The sequence below is a fragment of the Lagenorhynchus albirostris genome, chromosome 1 (assembly GCF_949774975.1).
Source record: "Lagenorhynchus albirostris chromosome 1, mLagAlb1.1, whole genome shotgun sequence".
Classification (NCBI taxonomy): Eukaryota; Metazoa; Chordata; class Mammalia; order Artiodactyla; family Delphinidae; genus Lagenorhynchus; species Lagenorhynchus albirostris.
In genome coordinates this window covers 22,332,730-22,350,890 of record NC_083095.1, presented here as the reverse complement: position 1 = coordinate 22,350,890, position 18,161 = coordinate 22,332,730, and the positions used below count along the sequence as shown (strand labels likewise).

Sequence of the window (18,161 nt, the reverse complement as noted above, 5' to 3'; positions counted from 1 at the left end):
ATCGTCCTCAATGGTGAAAAACTGAAAGCATTTCCACTAAGATCAGGAACAAGACAAGGTTGCCCACTCTCACCACTCTTATTCAACACACTTTTGGAAGTGTTAGCCACAGCACTCAGAGAAGAAATGGAAATAAAAGGAATCCAAATCGGAGAAGAAGTAAAGCTGTCACTGTTTACAGATGACATGGTACTATACCTAGAGAATCCTAAAGATGCTACCAGAAAACTACTAGAGCTAATCAATGAATTTGGTAAGGTAGCAGGATACAAAATTAACACACAGAAATCTCTGGCATTCCTATACACTAAGGATGAAAAATCTGAAAGTGAAATAAAGAAAAACTCCCATTTACCACTGCAACAAAGAGAATAAAATATCTAGGAATAAACCTACCTAGGGAGACAAAAGACCTGTATGCAGAAAATTATAAGACACAAATAGATGGAGTGATATACCATGTTCTTGGATTGGAAGAATCAACATTGTGAAAATGACTCTACTACCCAAAGCAATCTACAGATTCAATGCAATCCCTATCAAACTACCACTGGCATTTTTCACAGAACTAGAACAAAAAATTTCACAATTTGTATGCAAACACAAAAGACCCCGAATAGCCAAAGCAATCTTGAGAAAGAAAAACGGAGCTGGAAGAATCAGGCTCCCTAACTTCAGACTATACTACAAAGCTACAGTAATCAAGTCAGTGTGGTACTGGCAGAAAAACAGAAAGGTAGATCAATGGAACAGGATAGAAAGCCCAGAGATAATCCCATGCACATATGGTCACCTTGTATTTGATAAAGGAGGCAGGAATGTACAGTGGAGAAAGGACAGCCTCCTCAACAAGTGGTGCTGGGAAAACTGGACAGGTACATGTAAAAGTATGAGATTAGATCACTCCCTAACACCATACACAAAAATAAGCTCAAAATGGATTAAAGTCCTAAATGTAAGGCCAGAAACTATCAAACTCTTAGAGGAAAACATAGGCAGGACACTGTATGACATAAATCACAGCTAAATCGTTTTTGACCCACCTCCTAGAGAAATGGAAATAAAAACAAAAATAAACAAATGGGACCTAATGAAACTTCATAGCTTTTGCACAGCAAAGGAAACCGTAAACAAGACCAAAAGACAACCCTCAGAATGGGAGAAAATATTTGCAAATGAAGCAACTGACAAAGGATTAATCTCCAGAATTTATAAGCAGCTCATGCAGCTCAATAACAAAAAAACAAACAACCCAATCCAAAAATGGGCAGAAGACCTAAATAGACATTTCTCCAAAGAAGATATACAGACTGCCAACAAACACATGAAAGAATGCTCAACATCATTAATCATTAGAGAAATGCAGATATCATCTCACACCAGTCAGAATGGCCATCATCAAAAAATCTAGAAACAATAAATGCTGGAGAGGGTGTGGAGAAATGGGAACACTCTTGCACTGCTGGTGGGAATGTGAATTAGTTCAGCCACTATGGAGAACAGTATGGAGGTTCCTTAAAAAACTACAAATAGAACTACCATATGACCCAGCAATCCCACTACTGGGCATATACCCTGAGAAAACCAAAATTCAAAAAGAGTCATGTACCAAAATGTTCACTGCAGCTCTATTTACAATAGCCCGGAGATGGAAACAACCTAAGTGCCCACCATCGGATGAATGGATAAAGAAGATGTGGCACATATATACAATGGAGTATTACTCAGTCATAAAAAGAAACGAAATTGAGCTATTTGTAATGAGGTGGATAGACCTAGAGTCTGTCATACAGAGTGAAGTAAGTCAGAAACAGAAAGACAAATACCATATGCTAACACATATATATGGAATTTAAGAAAAAGAAAAGTGTCATGAAGAACCTAAGGGTAAGACAGGAATAAAGACACAGACCTACTAGAGAATGGACTTGAGGATATTGGGAGGGGGAAGGGTGAGCTGTGACCAAGTGAGAGAGAGGCATGGACATATATACACTAACAAACTTAAGGTAGACAGCTAGTGGGAAGCAGCCGCATAGCACAGGGAGATCAGCTCGCTGCTCTGTGACCGCCTGGAAGGTTGGGATAGGGAGGGTGGGAGGGAGGGAGACGCAAGAGGGAAGAGATATGGGAACATATGTATATGTATAACTGATTCACTTTGTTATAAAACAGAAACTAACACACCATTGTAAAGCAATTATACTCTAATAAAGATGTAAAAGAAAAAGGCAAAAGTATCACAATTTATGATTAGATTATTTATATCAATAGAATTTTAGACCTTCCAATATACGTTCATCTACATATCTCTAAAGAATATCATGATTCCCTGATATAAACATCCATGTCATTGTCTTTTTTTTTCCCCCAACATCTTTATTGGAGTATAATTGCTCTACAACAGTGTGTTAGCTTCTGCTGTGTAACATAGTGAATCAGCCATACATATACACGTATCCCCATATCTCCTCCCTCTTGCGTCTCCCTCCCACCCTCCCTATCCCACCCCTCTAGGTGGTCACAAAGCACCGAGCTGATCCCCCTGTGCTATGCAGCTGCTTCCCACCAGTCATTCATTCTACATTTGGTAGTGTATATATGTCCATGCCACTCTCTCACCTCGTCCCAGCCCACCGCTCCCCCTCTCCGTGTCCTCAAGTCCACTCTCCACATCTGTGTCTTTATTCCTGTTCTGCCCCTAGGTTCTTCAGAACCCCCTTTTTTTTTTTTTTTTAAGATTCCATATATATGGGTTAGAATATGGTATTTGGTTTTCTCTTAAGGAAAGTATACAACCTTACCTTTCTGGGTTTTTTCTGCAATGCTATGCTATTTGTTTGATATTACATAGTCTTCAGTAATGACGTAGTTTTGTGATATGATATATATCTTATAATCTTACCAATATTCCAAAATGTAAAGAGCAGAAAAAAATAAATAAGAGCAATTTTTAAGAGAATAAAAGCCTTTGGCCTTCTAATGAATTTTTAAGTGGCACATTTTAAAGCAGAAAATAAATTAAGCTGGAAAAGAAAAACAGAAGTAGGCACAGAACTATTTTGAAAATCCAAAAATTGTATTATCTGAGCATATAAAATGGCTCAACAAGGCTACTTATTAAACAATTAACTCATTCTTTAAACTATAATGTGTTTTATTTGTAAACCAGTATCATTTTTATTTTAACATACACTTCCAAATATACCCTGGAGTCATTTTTGGAAAATAATTAGTCCTAAAAAACAAAAAAGGAGTAGGCTGTATTACTACTGCCCTAAGGTGGCTCTGTGATTTTATTAAAAATTAAATACTCTTTAGAGGCATTATTCAGTAAGATATTAAAAATATACTTTTTCCAAAATTATTTACAATGTATTTCCACATCACAGACTTACTGGACACTTGAATTTGCAGTGAAATATCTGTTACCCTTTCTTCCTTGATTAACCGTTGCTCTAACTGCGACATGCTGCATTAATTTTTAAGGCTTTTAAAGTGGAAATTACAATGCCTGCTGTGATAATTGTAATACTACCCTAACTGTGGCAATCACTTTAATGCTACTTCTTTGCTTATCATTAGCAATGCTAAGTGATAAAAATAATTATATCAAGAGTATTCTGGGAAATGGCTGTTTAACAGATTTTAATATTCTGAAAAGCTCAATCTAGATAACTCTCAGTACCATGGATTAGGATACTGTCTGATGGCATGGACCCTTCTAAATTTCCTCTAATTAAGTAAAATCCCCAGATGGTTCTCAATCAATCAATCCCCCCAACCACTCTTCTCTCTAGCTACCTCCCTCATACCCAGGCTCATTGAACCAGCTGCCAAACCAGGCTGACAACAGAATAATCAAGGTAGAGCAATTTTCTGGGATCAAATCAATTCAGATTCAAGCCTGAAATGCTTAGAGCTGCTTTACCTTGGGGCAACTAGTCATCCAGTAAGTGTCAGATGGGTTAAAGTGAAAAGCACTCCACAATGAGTGCAAAGGGATCACTTCCTCCATCTTTTATATGTCCAAGAAATTCATACATAAAAACGAAAGCATCTTTTCCATGACAGCTCATCTGTCATGAAATAAGCATCTGTCACTCTTAAGTGCTGACAATTGATTTTATAAATATAATTGCCCTACATTTTGCTTTCTTTTGAAAGAAAGTCGACTTATCCAAATGACTATTCTTCTGGAACATTCAGATTTCTTGACAAGTGACAAATGACAAAGCAGAAGTGATAAACCAAGACTAAACATGGATAAAAATCAATCATGACTTTCCTGCTTATTACCTTAGAAACATCTGGGTTTAATTCAATGCAAAGATACAGTTGAGAATCAACATAGGAGCATAAAATCCATTTAAAGTAACTGATTATACAAGAGAAAAGATGATGTGAAATGCATACACAGATCAATGAAATGCTTTTTGTTGCTATCAAAGAGGCACAAAAGTCTTAAAGAGGTTTGAGATCTGATAATACCGTCAGCGAGATTATCAATGTCACTCACTTAACTTATAGAAGCTGCCAGAAAATGCTCCAGTAGTAACGGCTGCATTTTAAATGCTTCTTTCTAACCAATACTTAAGTTGAAATATACAAATAAATGAGATTTAAAAATAAATGCATTGGGGGAAAAGGCATGTGATATTAAGGAAGATTTTGTGATTCTCTTCCATTTGGATATTAAAGAATAATTTCAAATTAGGGAACTAAAAGCTATACTAGAGGAGGAGAGTGGATCTATTTTAAGCGTAAACTCTGAAAAGCCACAGAATGTTAAAAGATTACAAAGGCTTTAAAAAGGTTTTAAAAACTAAGTTACCTTTTACCTTGAAATAGTCTAGACATAAAGACTCTTCTATCAAGAACATCTTGATAGGTTATATGCACAGCATAGCATTCAAGTGTTTGTTCAAAGGACATATGAATGAATGGTTGGTCACAGCAAAAACCAGTCCTCAGGAATTTGGCTTTTATACCTGATTATTCTTGTCTGTCAGTTGATCAAGAGTTTCAGATTGTTTCTCCAGCGCTCGCTCTAACTTCTTATGCTTAAGCTTCCACTGCCTAATGGACTCCTGAGCTTTCAGCTTCAGCTCTTCTCTCCTCTCCTCTGCCACCTGTCTCAGGGCCTCCGACTGCTGGAACTCAAGGAGGTACTGCTCGGCCTGCTTGGTTGCATCCTCAGCATGCTGAGTCAGCTTTGAGATCTGGAGGTCAGCGCACTTATGTCTGGCGTCACATGTCTCAAAGTGATTCTGGATCTCCTTCAGTTCATCCAACATCTCTAGTTGCTGTTTCTCCCTGTTCTCCAATTCACATGTCAAATTCTAGGAAGCAAGCATGTGAGATATCAGGAGCACGTTCTTGTCAAAATTAGATGCATAACATATCATCAAACAAGAATCACTAACATCACTAAATTAGCAATCAATCTAGAAAATATGATCTTTTTCCATGTATTTTATGATCACATTAGTTGAGAATAATTTTTTATAAAAATATTTTCTTTTTTAGACTACTTCATTATCCAAAAAGGAAAAATATTATTTTTTCCAATTGACTGTCACTAAAATAGAAGGTCTTGCTGATGAGAAAAACAATGTGCATTACTTTAGTAAGAACCTAGTGTTTTGTACAACTGAAGAAACATCAATGTTTTAAAATTTGTCAGATATCAGAGCAATTATACGCAATCACACGTAATGCTTCACTTTTTGGCAGCACCTAAAATTTTGTTATAATAAAATAAAACTCTGTAACAAAAAATGAGCATTGATGATAGAAACATCAGTAATAGATAACACTGTATGTGAAAGTCCATTTAAAAGACTCTCAATAAAGTATTTATAGATAGGTTATTTCCAGCTAAATCAACATAATGTTGTAAGTTGATGAACTTACCTCGAGCTTATATAAATCACTGCAGGATAGATTTTTAAATAAACTTAAATTTATGTGGAATACATACCTAATCAAGAAAAGAACCGAACATTTTTTTTCTTTTTTTTTTTTTTAAGAACCTAAACTCTTAAAAGCTAGCTTCCTCAAACCAAAAGCGGTCAATAATACATTTGGAACTTACACTTAATCATCGTGATTCATACATATTTTTAATCTGAGAAGAATGGGCAAAGATGGATTGTTAACTTCAAAAGTGAGAGGACATTATATAACATTCTATACAAATAAAAGAATGAATATAATCATTAACATTAAGCCACTCTTGTAAAACTCTGGAAGGGAGTGACAAGTTCAAATACAAGTGCTTCCAATGTATCCCATAAGCTGTCCCTCCTGAGCCTTAGTTTCCAAATACCTGTGGTTACAACGGTGACATGAAAATGTCATGTGTCCAAGTAAGACTAGGTTCAGAAGGCGAAGATGATGCTGCAAGCTGGACAAACAATAAATAACATCTACACTGTCCTGAAGCACCTACAGAGACTGGAAACATTTAAAAACCTCCTATGACTCTAACAGCAGAATGTTCAGTTCCAGATTCATCATCCCTGAACTGTGGTTCAAATAAAGTTAAATTTCTCTCATGATTAAAGTCATGGTGTGACATTATGGCAATAACATAAAAATAATGCCTCGAAAACAAGAGGTTTGCATTTGCTCAGTTTGCTAAATTCAGTGCAGCCTGGAAGAGATGAGTCACTCCTTCATCCACCCAAACAAAATAGTAAATTGAGAACTGTGCACTTGTTTGTGTGGAAAATTCTAAAATGAGATCAGAAAACCCTAGTGATGGTGGTTTACCCCTTTGCCCTTATCTAAAAGTTTTACCACATGCCAGAAATCAGCTTTATTAACAAGTAGTAGTCAAGTGGTTTCCAGATCAACAGAGAGACACCATTTTTTTCCCCACAACAAAGACTTGGGAGACTGGTTTCACTTGCTATGTGTTAGGCAGATAATTTACAGAAAGGTTAATAAGATCTGGCTACAACACCAAAGAAGATAATAATCTAACTGTGGAGATATTCAGACTATCAGCTGAATTACAAGAGTGGATAGTACAAGGTGATGATGGACAGCTACTTGAACGGGTCTATATTCTATAGCGTGGCTGGGGAGGGTCTCTCTTAGGAGGTGACATATGAGCTGAGATCTAAATGAGAAGGAGCTGGCAATAATAACAACAACAACTACTACTACTACTAAAGTTTATTAAGCAGTTAAGTTGTGCAAGGGATAGTGCAAATGCTTTATATGAATTACCTCATTCAATGCCACCACAAAACTAAAGTAAGGCACTCTTACTATCTTGGTTTTACTGAAAGGTAACGAACACTTGGAACCTGCCCAAGTTCACATACCTACCAAGTGAGAGCACAGGATTCAGACCCAGATAGTCTGACTCCAGAGCCCATGTTTTCAACTCTTTACTAAGCTTTCAGATTCCCAAAGGACCCTAACTCCATGCCTCTTAGGTCACCCACTCCCATAGTCTTATTCTAGGGTTTTTTTCAGAACTGTCACCTTTGAAGCAAAAGGTATGTCCAACCCCACCCCTCCCCATTATCTCCCCCTCAGGCCTCTGGCTTTATATACCAATCTTCCCAGTTCCCTTTTCTTCTCCTTTTCTTCTGATACATCTGTTCCTCATTGTCAAGAGGACGACCATTCCCTTGATATTCCTTTTGCTGATTTTAAATTCCAGGCTCTTTAACCTAATTTTCTTAATTTCACTTTAGCCACTCCCTTGCTCACATCTCAAACTCCCTTTAAAAACTGCTCATCTACTGAACTTGAACAGCAAAACCACCAACTCTGGAGGAACTACAAAAATCTCCTATTTCCTATATCAGGTTACTCAGTCCTCCAAGGAAAATCACACATGAGTATCAGGCGATGTGATGGGACACTGAAAGTCATCCTCAGTGCCCAGAAATTCTTCTGCAGGCCCCCACCCAGTCCACTGTACTATCTCCGAACCTAACAGCTTTTTACTCACTGTAGGATATAACATAGGTCCCCTGTGAGAAATAAAATTGAGGCTATTAGGCAGGACACCCCCCAAATTTCCTACATGTACCATCCTGAATCTTACCAATGGTTAGTCTCTCCTCCTCTCTAGGCTCTGAGGAAAAGGGATCTTTTAGAGAAACTAGCCTACCTTTGCTATTTCCTTCCACATCCATCAAGGGATTCACTATACCAGTTAAGTCCTCTCCTTCATGTACTGAACCTCTCTTTCCCTACTAGATCATTCTTCTTTACTTCTCCCACCTTAAAAAAACACAGTAATTTTTTTTAAACTAAACAAACAAAAAAAACCTTTATCAATCTGACATGATCTTCAAACCAGTACCCTGTACTCTTCCCTTCCTGTTAAACTCCTGCAAAGAGCAATCCACACTTGATGTCCCACAATCTTATTTCCAATTCACTTCTTGATTCACTGGTACCGGTCCCGATACACAATTAAAATAACTCTCATCAAGATCCCCAAAGATAACCTACAGCCAAATACAATGGACTCTACAAATCTTTCCTAATATCCTTGTTGAATGCGGCACTGCCAATTGCTTCTGCTCATTCTTAATCTCTCTTCTTCCCTGACTTTCATAATATACTCTTCACTAGTTCTCCTTTTTCTTCCTGTTTTTTCATAGTCTCCTTCCCTGGGTCTCTTCAAATATTTGGTAAATAGAGATAACTGTATAGGGTTCTAGTATTAAGCATCATTCCATCTAGACAATGCCTTTGGTGGTAAGTATATAGGTAAACAGAGATATAAGTGATTCCTAATTCAGAGCCAGACTGATCTTCTCAACTCCAAACCTTTAAATATCTAATTACATAATGACTTTCTACACTTGGTAATCCCACAGGCATCTTAATTTCAGCACGTCAAAAAAGTGAATTTATTGGATGCCCAACTCCTAACAAAAAAATAGTCTTTTTAAAATAGCAGTAAAGGCTCTCTGCTGAGGAAGGATAAAAATGGAGGTGGATTTGTGTATTTAAATACAGTGAGAAAGTTGGAAATAACTGCTGTAGGAAAAGAGAAAATCAACAAGAGATAAATGTTTAAAAGCTGACAAACATAAATGAGGTTACAGTTAGTCTCAAATTTCTAATGGATCCAAGAGTATACAAAATTCTTCGAATTTCTCCAGCATTTCTTTTGAATCCAGAAATAAAATAAGTTCAGCACTATTTATCCTTCTGTAATTACAGAGCACAAGAATAGGCACAGGATTAATATATGCAAGCCCAGAGCTTAACAACATAATAGGAAGATCCTATTCAGTCACTCTTTTGACATTCTCTTTAATCCATCTTCCTCAAAAAACCAATCAGAATAATCTCATTGTAATAAACATTTCTCCCCCATAAATCAAAAGATTATGCTATAGAACCCTCATAACAATTCCTCCAATAAACACACACACTTATACATACATACACACACATCACACACATATACACAGAGAGAGCACATGAAGCATACAAACACATCATTAATGCATGGATAAATGCTTTCAAGGTAGGCACGTATAGTAAATATTAGTATCCTCCTATGTACTACATGAAACGTTAAATGGAAGGCAATTTTCTTATTCATTCCATTATGATGATTTTCAATGCCAACATTACTGTCATACATTCCTGGAAGCACCTTCTACCCTGAAGAACTTTTTTAAATATTTAAATTGTGTGAAATTATCTCAGCTACTAAAGCTGGTTAAATTTCGTATTACTTAATTAAGCCCATTATTTATTTCTCGTTATGTAAGTAACCATCAAAGATAAGAACAATCCAGAAACACACTTTTTACCAAGAATCCCTTCCAGTTGGAGGGGAGGAAAAAACTTTAGGATCCTAAAGGGAACCTTTTTAGTTTCTGTGGCTGGGCCTTAGAATTAAACTAACATAAGACAGATTAACAGGAGAAAAGAACATGAATTTTATTTAATACTTTTATGTATACATAGGAGCCTTCACAGAAAAAAGAAGATGCAAAGAAGTGGTTGGGACTGAGTGCTTATATACCTTTTTAACAAAGAATTTATGGAGAGATGACAAGACAAAGGAAAAGGGATTTAATAGTGGGAAAGTGACTAGGAAATATATGGGGGAATGAAAGATAAGGGTTATTTTAGGTTTGTTTGTACAGATCCATTTTGGCATCAACTCCCAGTCTTCAATGATGACAGTGTTCTTCTCTTCCTGGTACAGAGAGAGCACCTTCCTCATGGGAAATACTGACCTGCTTTTAGGTAGAAACAGGAGGTCAGACAGCCCTTCCTGCATCTACTGGTTCTCAAGTGCCCTTGGCTGAAAATACTCAATATGCCAAAGTGGCATATTTTCAGGTGGCATGTTCTGATTCCCTTCACAGTACATTACCAAAAGATTTATAAAAGCTCCAACTTACTAAAACTTCATGCATTTGAACGGATTTCTTTTCTCTTTCCTTCTTCAGGTGGGAAAATATATTAATGGGTAGTTGTGTTGAGGGTGTCAGGTTTGGTGATAGCTAGAAGGGTTCACAGAACTAGAAGCATATTGAAGCATATAGTTGTACTTATGGTAAGATTTACCAGAGTGAAAAAATACAAGGCAAAATCAGCAAAGGGTAAAGGACATACAGTGAAGACCAGTGGAAACCAGCTGCAAGCTTCCAAGTCTTCTCCTTCCCAGCGGAAACACACAAGACATGCTCAATTCTTCCAGCAGTGAATTCTGACAACACGTGTGAAGTGTTGTCTACCAGGGAAGCTCATCAGAGACTCAGTGCCCATAGTTTTAATTAGGGGCTAGTCACTTAGGTACTGTCTGCCTAGTATGTACCAAATTTCCAGACTCCCAGAAGGAAAGCAGGTGTTCAGCATAAACCACATTTTGTTTGTACAAAAGGTCCAGTCACAGTGAGCTACGCTTATCATTTAGGAAAGGTTTCATATCAGTGTAGAGAAATGATTATCACTCAAGTTCCTAGATGCCAGACTAGGGCCTATCTTGCAAGCAGGTAGGCTGAGGAAATTTCCTCAGGAGGCTGAGGAAATCTGTCTCAGGCCTATTAAGTTAACTCTTCTCTTCCCAGTAGTAAAATGGCCAAAGAACAGAAAGGAATAAAGATAATAACGCCCTAAATAAGTTCTTAATTAAAAAAAATTAACTATAAATAATACCTGTAAAACAATGCATTTAGAAGTTGATAGGAAAGAATCCTCTCCCTTTAAAACTGGTTGGCTTTGGCTGCCACTGGCTCCCTCTTTAATAGCTGCAGTGGTTGTACTCAAATTCTAAGAAAATTATAGACGACCTACTCATATGAATAAGGCATTAAAACACAAATAGAAAAAAAAAGAGAGATATTCTATTAAAAAAATAATGTAGATAGGACCCACCATAAATTCTAGCATTAACGGATCACACATCTAAGATCATAATTTTACATATTTTGATTACAAGGGATATTTATCAAGTTGAAATTACAAAAGTGGAAAAATTGGATAAGGTAGGAGAATAATGGAGCAAGTATACAGAATAAAGAAATCAGTTCTGTCTAGCATACAAAAATCTTTCCACCCACCTTCTTCCCATTTCTCATATTCATGAAGAAGAATTGCTAAGCCTACATTTAAAATATTTTCCATGAGGAATTAATTAAGGGAGAAAAAGTAGACTATGGTGTAAGTAGCAACAATGATTATTTGTTCAACGATGTAACTAAAATACAACAAAATACAATTTCTCCTCTACTCTTAATTGACAGTCAACACACACAAAAGATTAGGCACCTTAGTGAACATTTAAAAGTAAAAACCTGAAAGAAGATGTGGCACATATATACAATGGAATATTACTCAGCCATAAAAAGAAACAAAATTGAGTTATCTGTAGTGAGGTGGATGGACCTAGAGTCTGTCATACAGAGTGAAGTCAGAAAGAGAAAAACAAATACCATACGCTAACACATATATATGGAATCCAAAAAAAAAAAAAAAAGGTCATGAAGAACCTAGGGGCAGGATGGAAATAAAGACGCAGACCTACTAGAGAACAGACTTGAGGATACGGGGAGGGGGAAGGGTAAGCTGGGACAAAGTGAGAGAGTGGCATGGACATATATACACTACCAAACGTAAAATAGATAGCTAGTGGGAAGCAGCTGCATAGCACAGGGAGATCAGCTCGGGGCTTTGTGACCACCTAGAGGAGTGGGATAGGGAGGGTGGGAGGGAGGGAGACGCAAGAAGGAAGAGATATGGGGATATATGTATAGCTGATTCACTTTGTTATAAAGCAGAAACTAACACACCATTGTAAGGCAATTATACTCCAATAAAGGTATTAAAAAAATAAAATAAAATAAAAGTGAAAACCTGCCCCAAATAAGCCAGGGTACAGTGAATGGCATTTATTTTAAATAAACATTTCCATATACAGTATTATGTACTTCATGTGGAAACTTGTAATGGTAATGAGAAAACAGCTAGACTTAAAAGACTCAAAAGTAACACCTATAGGGAGACGGTGGCATACCATGGAAAGAGCATGGCTTGAGTTCAAATCCCTGCTCTGCCAGTCTATGACCTTAGAAGAACTGCTTACTATCTGTGAACCAAAGTAACAAGTGAATTTATAAAATGGGCTCAGTAACATTTACACCACAGAAGAATGATGAGCTACATGAGATCACTTAGATAAAACAGCTGGAAGAGTGACTGGCACATTTCAGGAACTCAACAGTGATAGCTCGTTATAACTAACTAGAAACAATGTTAGAATTAAAGAAGCAATCCAATGCCTACATTTTAGAGATAAGGAAATGGAAGGCAGCAGAAGATAAAGTGATCAATCCAAGATAAGGGAGATAGTTTTCAGCCACAGGTCCCTAATATTCAAACCAATATTGATCCCACATCAGTATATTACTGACTTGGATACTAGCCAACCTTCTTAATAATTAAATAAGTTGCCATGCTCCTTCCTGAGACAGAAGGAAATCCTGAATAGGAATTATACAAGCTCTGATGCATAGAAGTTTCTAGAACTTTTTCTGAAACAGAGAGAAAAACCACAGGATAAGGTTGACTTGGGTTAAAAAAAACCCAGAAAAGTACTGTAAGAGAAATACTGATTGGGGCAAATATGACCAAGCAGGAGGGAAGCAATATCAAGGGTAACTACTAGAAACAGGATTTAAGTTTGTAAATTTAAGAGAAACTATTCTGATCAGCAAGACCTCATAAAGAAGGAGAGAAAGTAAGGACACAATGGACAAACTAAAGTGTAAAGAAGAGAAAAGACTGGTCACTGATGGAAAGGAGATAAGCATCCATGACCAATGATAGCATGCGCAAGAGCCGCAGAGTGGGAGAGCCATCTGAGGCTGCCCGTGAAGAGCAATAGCTCAAGAGGGCTAAAGAAGACTGGAAGATGAGTTGAGAAATCAGGTTGCGGGGATGCCAAAATCCAGTTTAAGCTTTCAACAGTTTTTAAGCAAGGGTGTAACATGATCAAGACATGTGCTTGAGAAAGATTAATCACCAAAGGACATTATCCTAACATTAGGATAGTAAAATATTATAGCAACATTAAAAATCATTGAAGATCATCCTTTTAAAGCAGGAAAGGACTTTGAGAACCAATTCTTCTCTCATCTAAGTTCAATTTCAGCAATCAAATTCGATGGAGCTGGTTTACAACAGACAAGAAGGAACAGTGGCATTTAAGAGACAAGAAAAAAAAAAAACACTATTGACACTTGTCAGTCTTCCTAAAGAAAATACAGATATATTTCCCTTCAGTCCAATAAACACTTACTGCATTCAGCAACAACCAAGCTGCCAAGACACAAAGCTGAGTAAGACAGTATGGTTCTATGTTCTACTCCTCTGGAGAACCATACAGCCTAGTTGGGAAACAGACATGTAAGTTATTTTGAATAAATGGGATAAATATGAGCAATTCTTTCTTCTCTATTTCAAATTTTGCCTCTTCCCCATTTATGCTACCAAATATATACTTATGTTTTATTCTTCAATGTCTTTATCTGATTATGTAATGTTTTCTAACAATAATTATTTGTCCAAAGAAAAGAGCCCCGAACAACATTAGGGAGTGACAAAGGGAACAAAAAGAAGATAATTCAAAGTTGCTGCTGAAAGTAATAAACAGAGAGTGAGAAAGAAAGGGAAGGATGGGGAAGAGAGAGACAGAAACAGAGATAGAGAGACAATGAATGCTCATGCTAGCCAATCCCAGAACTCAAACAACCAACAGCACTAAGGCAAGAGCATGCCTAGCACTCCTGCCCTGTTTCCCTCTGATGCCTTCTTTCAAGATGGACATGCCCTTAACATTGGTGTTGGTAGGGGAAACGGGATTGAAAGGAGTATGGGGAAGCGGAAAAAGATTAACAAGAAAATCTGATCAATAAGACACCTCTCCCAAATATTCACAAATAAAGCCTTCTGTAAGAATTCAAATAATTTGATTCTGTAATGTTTGGAAAAAATACCAAAATAGGGGCAAGCCAAATGGAAATACAATCATGTGTAAAGACTCTATTTACTAATGAAAAATACAATAGTTGTACCTATACATACACACTTTTTAGTGTGCTAAACACACGCACTGTAAAATTATGTGGTGTTTGTATTATACTCATTTTACCAAAAATAAAGAATATTTTAAAATTTTAATTATTATAGAGATTAAGAATTTTTACATCTTGGCATCAATGACAACTTCATTTTAAGCATAAAATATTTTGGTTTAAAAACACTTGGTTGGAAACACAACTCTTAATTATAATATTTACCATTTAAAAACACACAAGCCACAATAGAATAATCTGTTTTACAATACAGTTCCTAGAAACCCAATAGAATAAAAGTAGTAACTGTTTGAATGTACCAAAGTGATACACTGAAACAAAAATGATGTTTAAAGCATAAAGCTCAGTTCATTACAAGGGGAAAAAAACAGTGACATTAAAGCTAATAAATAAGAAGCCTCAAGTAGAATACCATTTGAAATAGAATTCAGTTAATCATCTTTAACACTATGTGAACAATGTATTTGTTCACTAATTCCAGCCCAAAATATGACTACCTTAAAGCAGGGACAAGATGAAAATGTTGACTGAAGAAAACAGTAACATTATATCCAAAATGAGATGCAAAGAGCCCAGTGAGGAAGATGATTAACTCAAGTAACAGGAAAAAATATTAAAATTTTATATTTTTTGTTTTTATTGAAACTAAACTCTTTTCCAGCATGTTGGAACATTTTTGTTTTCATGTGACCAGTTAATTGTATTCATAGATGATTTAGTTTCAACTAAAATGGACAGGAAGCTTTAAAAAAAAAAACTGTAGAGAAACTACAGGTTGAATATAACATTACTAATGCATGGATATGTGTTTGTAAATGTGATATTAGGTCTAACATGAATTCAACCTGTGTTTGCTAAGTACCACCAGGTTAGGCTCAAAAGCTATGAAAAAGATAAGGCAAGGTCATGTTTCTCAACAGAAAGAAAAACCTGATTACTGCACTGTTGTGTATGACCCAATAGTAGTCAGCGTCTAGCCCCACTTCCTAATATACTCTCCTATTCCATGGAGGCTACAAAACCAAATGCTCAGCACTCCCTAGAGCTAGGTTCCAGGGGCAAATCAGATGCAATGCAGAGAGATTTAGAGATTTAGAATGTGGAAGAGAGGCAGGGACCATATACTTGATAATTTGGCTTTTTACTTCTTGCCAGCAAGGTCATAAAAGATAAAATTTATTCTGTTCTGTAGTGAATCTCTCCCTTTGTGCTATCCATCCTTTCTTGGAAGCCTAGGCAGGGCCACATCTGCCAACATTATAAACAACTATTGTATAAAATACCTAAAGCAGTTCTATTTCCCACACTAAACCCTAACTGATATTATAAAGTTTTGCCTTTACTGAGTAAATAAAAGAACTAACAGATTTAATAGGATTTCACCAGAAATTCTCAGATTCTCAATTAAGCCATGCCCCAATCACCTCTACTGGGAAATTAACTTGACATATTCTTACATGTCTTGATGAACTCATTCATTTCAGCATAATTCAGGTGTTTTATGAACAGATACCGAGAGGACAACTAATCAATTTTCCACAGTAGGAAGAACTAAGGCAAGTCTCTTTTAATAAAAGAACTCAAATCAATCAAAACAAGTGTGGTAGCACTGAAATATACCTACATGCAGTTAAAATAGGCCACCACTCATTGGGATCATACTAATTAAAACTTTTTTTTTAAGTCATGATTGGTTAAAATCTATGAGCCAATTATTTTCAACTCAAGCAAAACACGTATTAATAATCTTTAAAAACTGCTTCAAACCCTTAATGAGTGAGGGTTCAGCCACATAAAACATCAGGGGCCATTATGGTAACCATGTCACAAATATTCTTCCTTTAAAAACATTAACCTTCTGCCTTTTCTATCATACTAATTTTGACCACATATACTATTATCATTTTCTTTTCCCCCAATGAAGCAGAGACACACAAAGGATATTACTTCCAAATAATAGGTTCCTCAGTCTTTCTCAGTGATTAAAAATAATTATTTCTCCACAAGTCCTATGAGAACATATCTGCTTCATACAATTACAGTTTCCTTGTACTTTTTAATGAAACATGATACTAAGCTTAAGCAAAGTACACAAAGTAATGTTCAATTAATTAAATACATTCATCTCTTTGTGAAGAAATAAAATATTAACTTCTGCTTCATTAGCAGTGATGTTCACTACATGGAACATTTTAAATACACATTTCTTCAGAGCGTTTAACTTAAAACACAGGGGGACATATAATTATCATCTAAGGCCCCAGCAACACACTAGGGGAATTCTGACCCTGGCACACATATCTCAAAGTACATTTGCGTTTTCTTAATTTTTCTCATACTCTGTAGACTGATAAATTTAACTCTGCAACTCTGATGTTTAAAGTAGGCACTCTGGGAAAAGAAAATTTGAATATAGATAGGATAAAACTGTTCTAAGCAACTGCTTTAAGCAGATTGGTATTTGGGACAACCCTTGTTGGAGGTGGAACAACCTGTGGTTACACACTTGCTATGAAATGCAACAGCCCAAAGCAGGTATCAGAGAAAGATGTTCACCTGTGACTTTCCAGTGTTGATGTGGCAGCTTAGAGGATGAAGATAAATTATGTAGTTCAACTAAAGAAATATTATTCCTAATTATATGACATATGAAGAGGAGAAACTAAGTGTAACATAGCACAATACTATTGCTCTACATCATTATAGAGCATTACGATTTATTTGAAACAGATCAGACACATTGTCTTATATGATACAATAACCTTGTGCAATTGGGAGAAATCAATTTTTCTATTTTAGACAGGAGGAGAAAAGAGAAGCTAAGGAAAGCTAAATGAGATAAAAGAGGCCTATTTTCTTTTTGTAAAGTAAAGTATTTTGAACAAAACTAATGATCCCTTGAGATACCACCTCACACCCATTCAGGTGGCTACTACTTTAAAAAAAAAAGAAACCAGAAAACAGAAAACAAGTGGTGGAGAAATTGGACGTCTGTGCACTGTTGATGGAAAAATAAAATGGTACAGTGGCTCTAGTAAACAGTATGGTGGTTCCTCAAAAGATTAAACACAGAATTACCATATGATCCAGCAATTCCTCTTCTGGGTATGTACCCCAAAGAACTGGAAGCAGGTCTTGAAGAGATGTTTAGATACCCATGTTCAAAGCAGCATTATTTACAATAACTAAAATGTGGAAGCAACCCAACTATTCATCAACTGATGCATGGATAAGCTATATATATATATATACACACACACATATATATATATATACACACAATGAATATTATTCAACCTTAAAAAGGGAGGAAATTCTGCAATATGCTACAACATGGATGAACCTTGAGGATATGAGGATATTATGGTAAGTGAAATAGCCAATCGCAAAAAGACAAATACCATATGACTCCGCTTACATGAGGTATTGATATTTAGAGTAGTCAAAATCATAGACAGAAAGTATAGTGGTAATTGCCAGATGCTGGGGGGAGGGGAGGATGGGGGGTTACTGTTTTAATATGTGTAGAGTTTCAGTGGGGATGGGGATGGATGATGTGAT

General features: G+C 36.3%; 1 protein-coding gene across 1 annotated transcript in view; it reads right to left on the bottom strand.

Moving 5' to 3' along the window:
* CEP128 (centrosomal protein 128) overlaps positions 1-18,161 on the bottom strand; it is a 424,502-nt gene that overhangs the window by 281,694 nt on the left and 124,647 nt on the right. Inside the window, exon 14 of the mRNA XM_060166154.1 lies at positions 4,992-5,342. Coding sequence (XP_060022137.1) covers positions 4,992-5,342 — 351 coding nt within the window. The remainder of the gene's footprint in view (positions 1-4,991; positions 5,343-18,161) is intronic.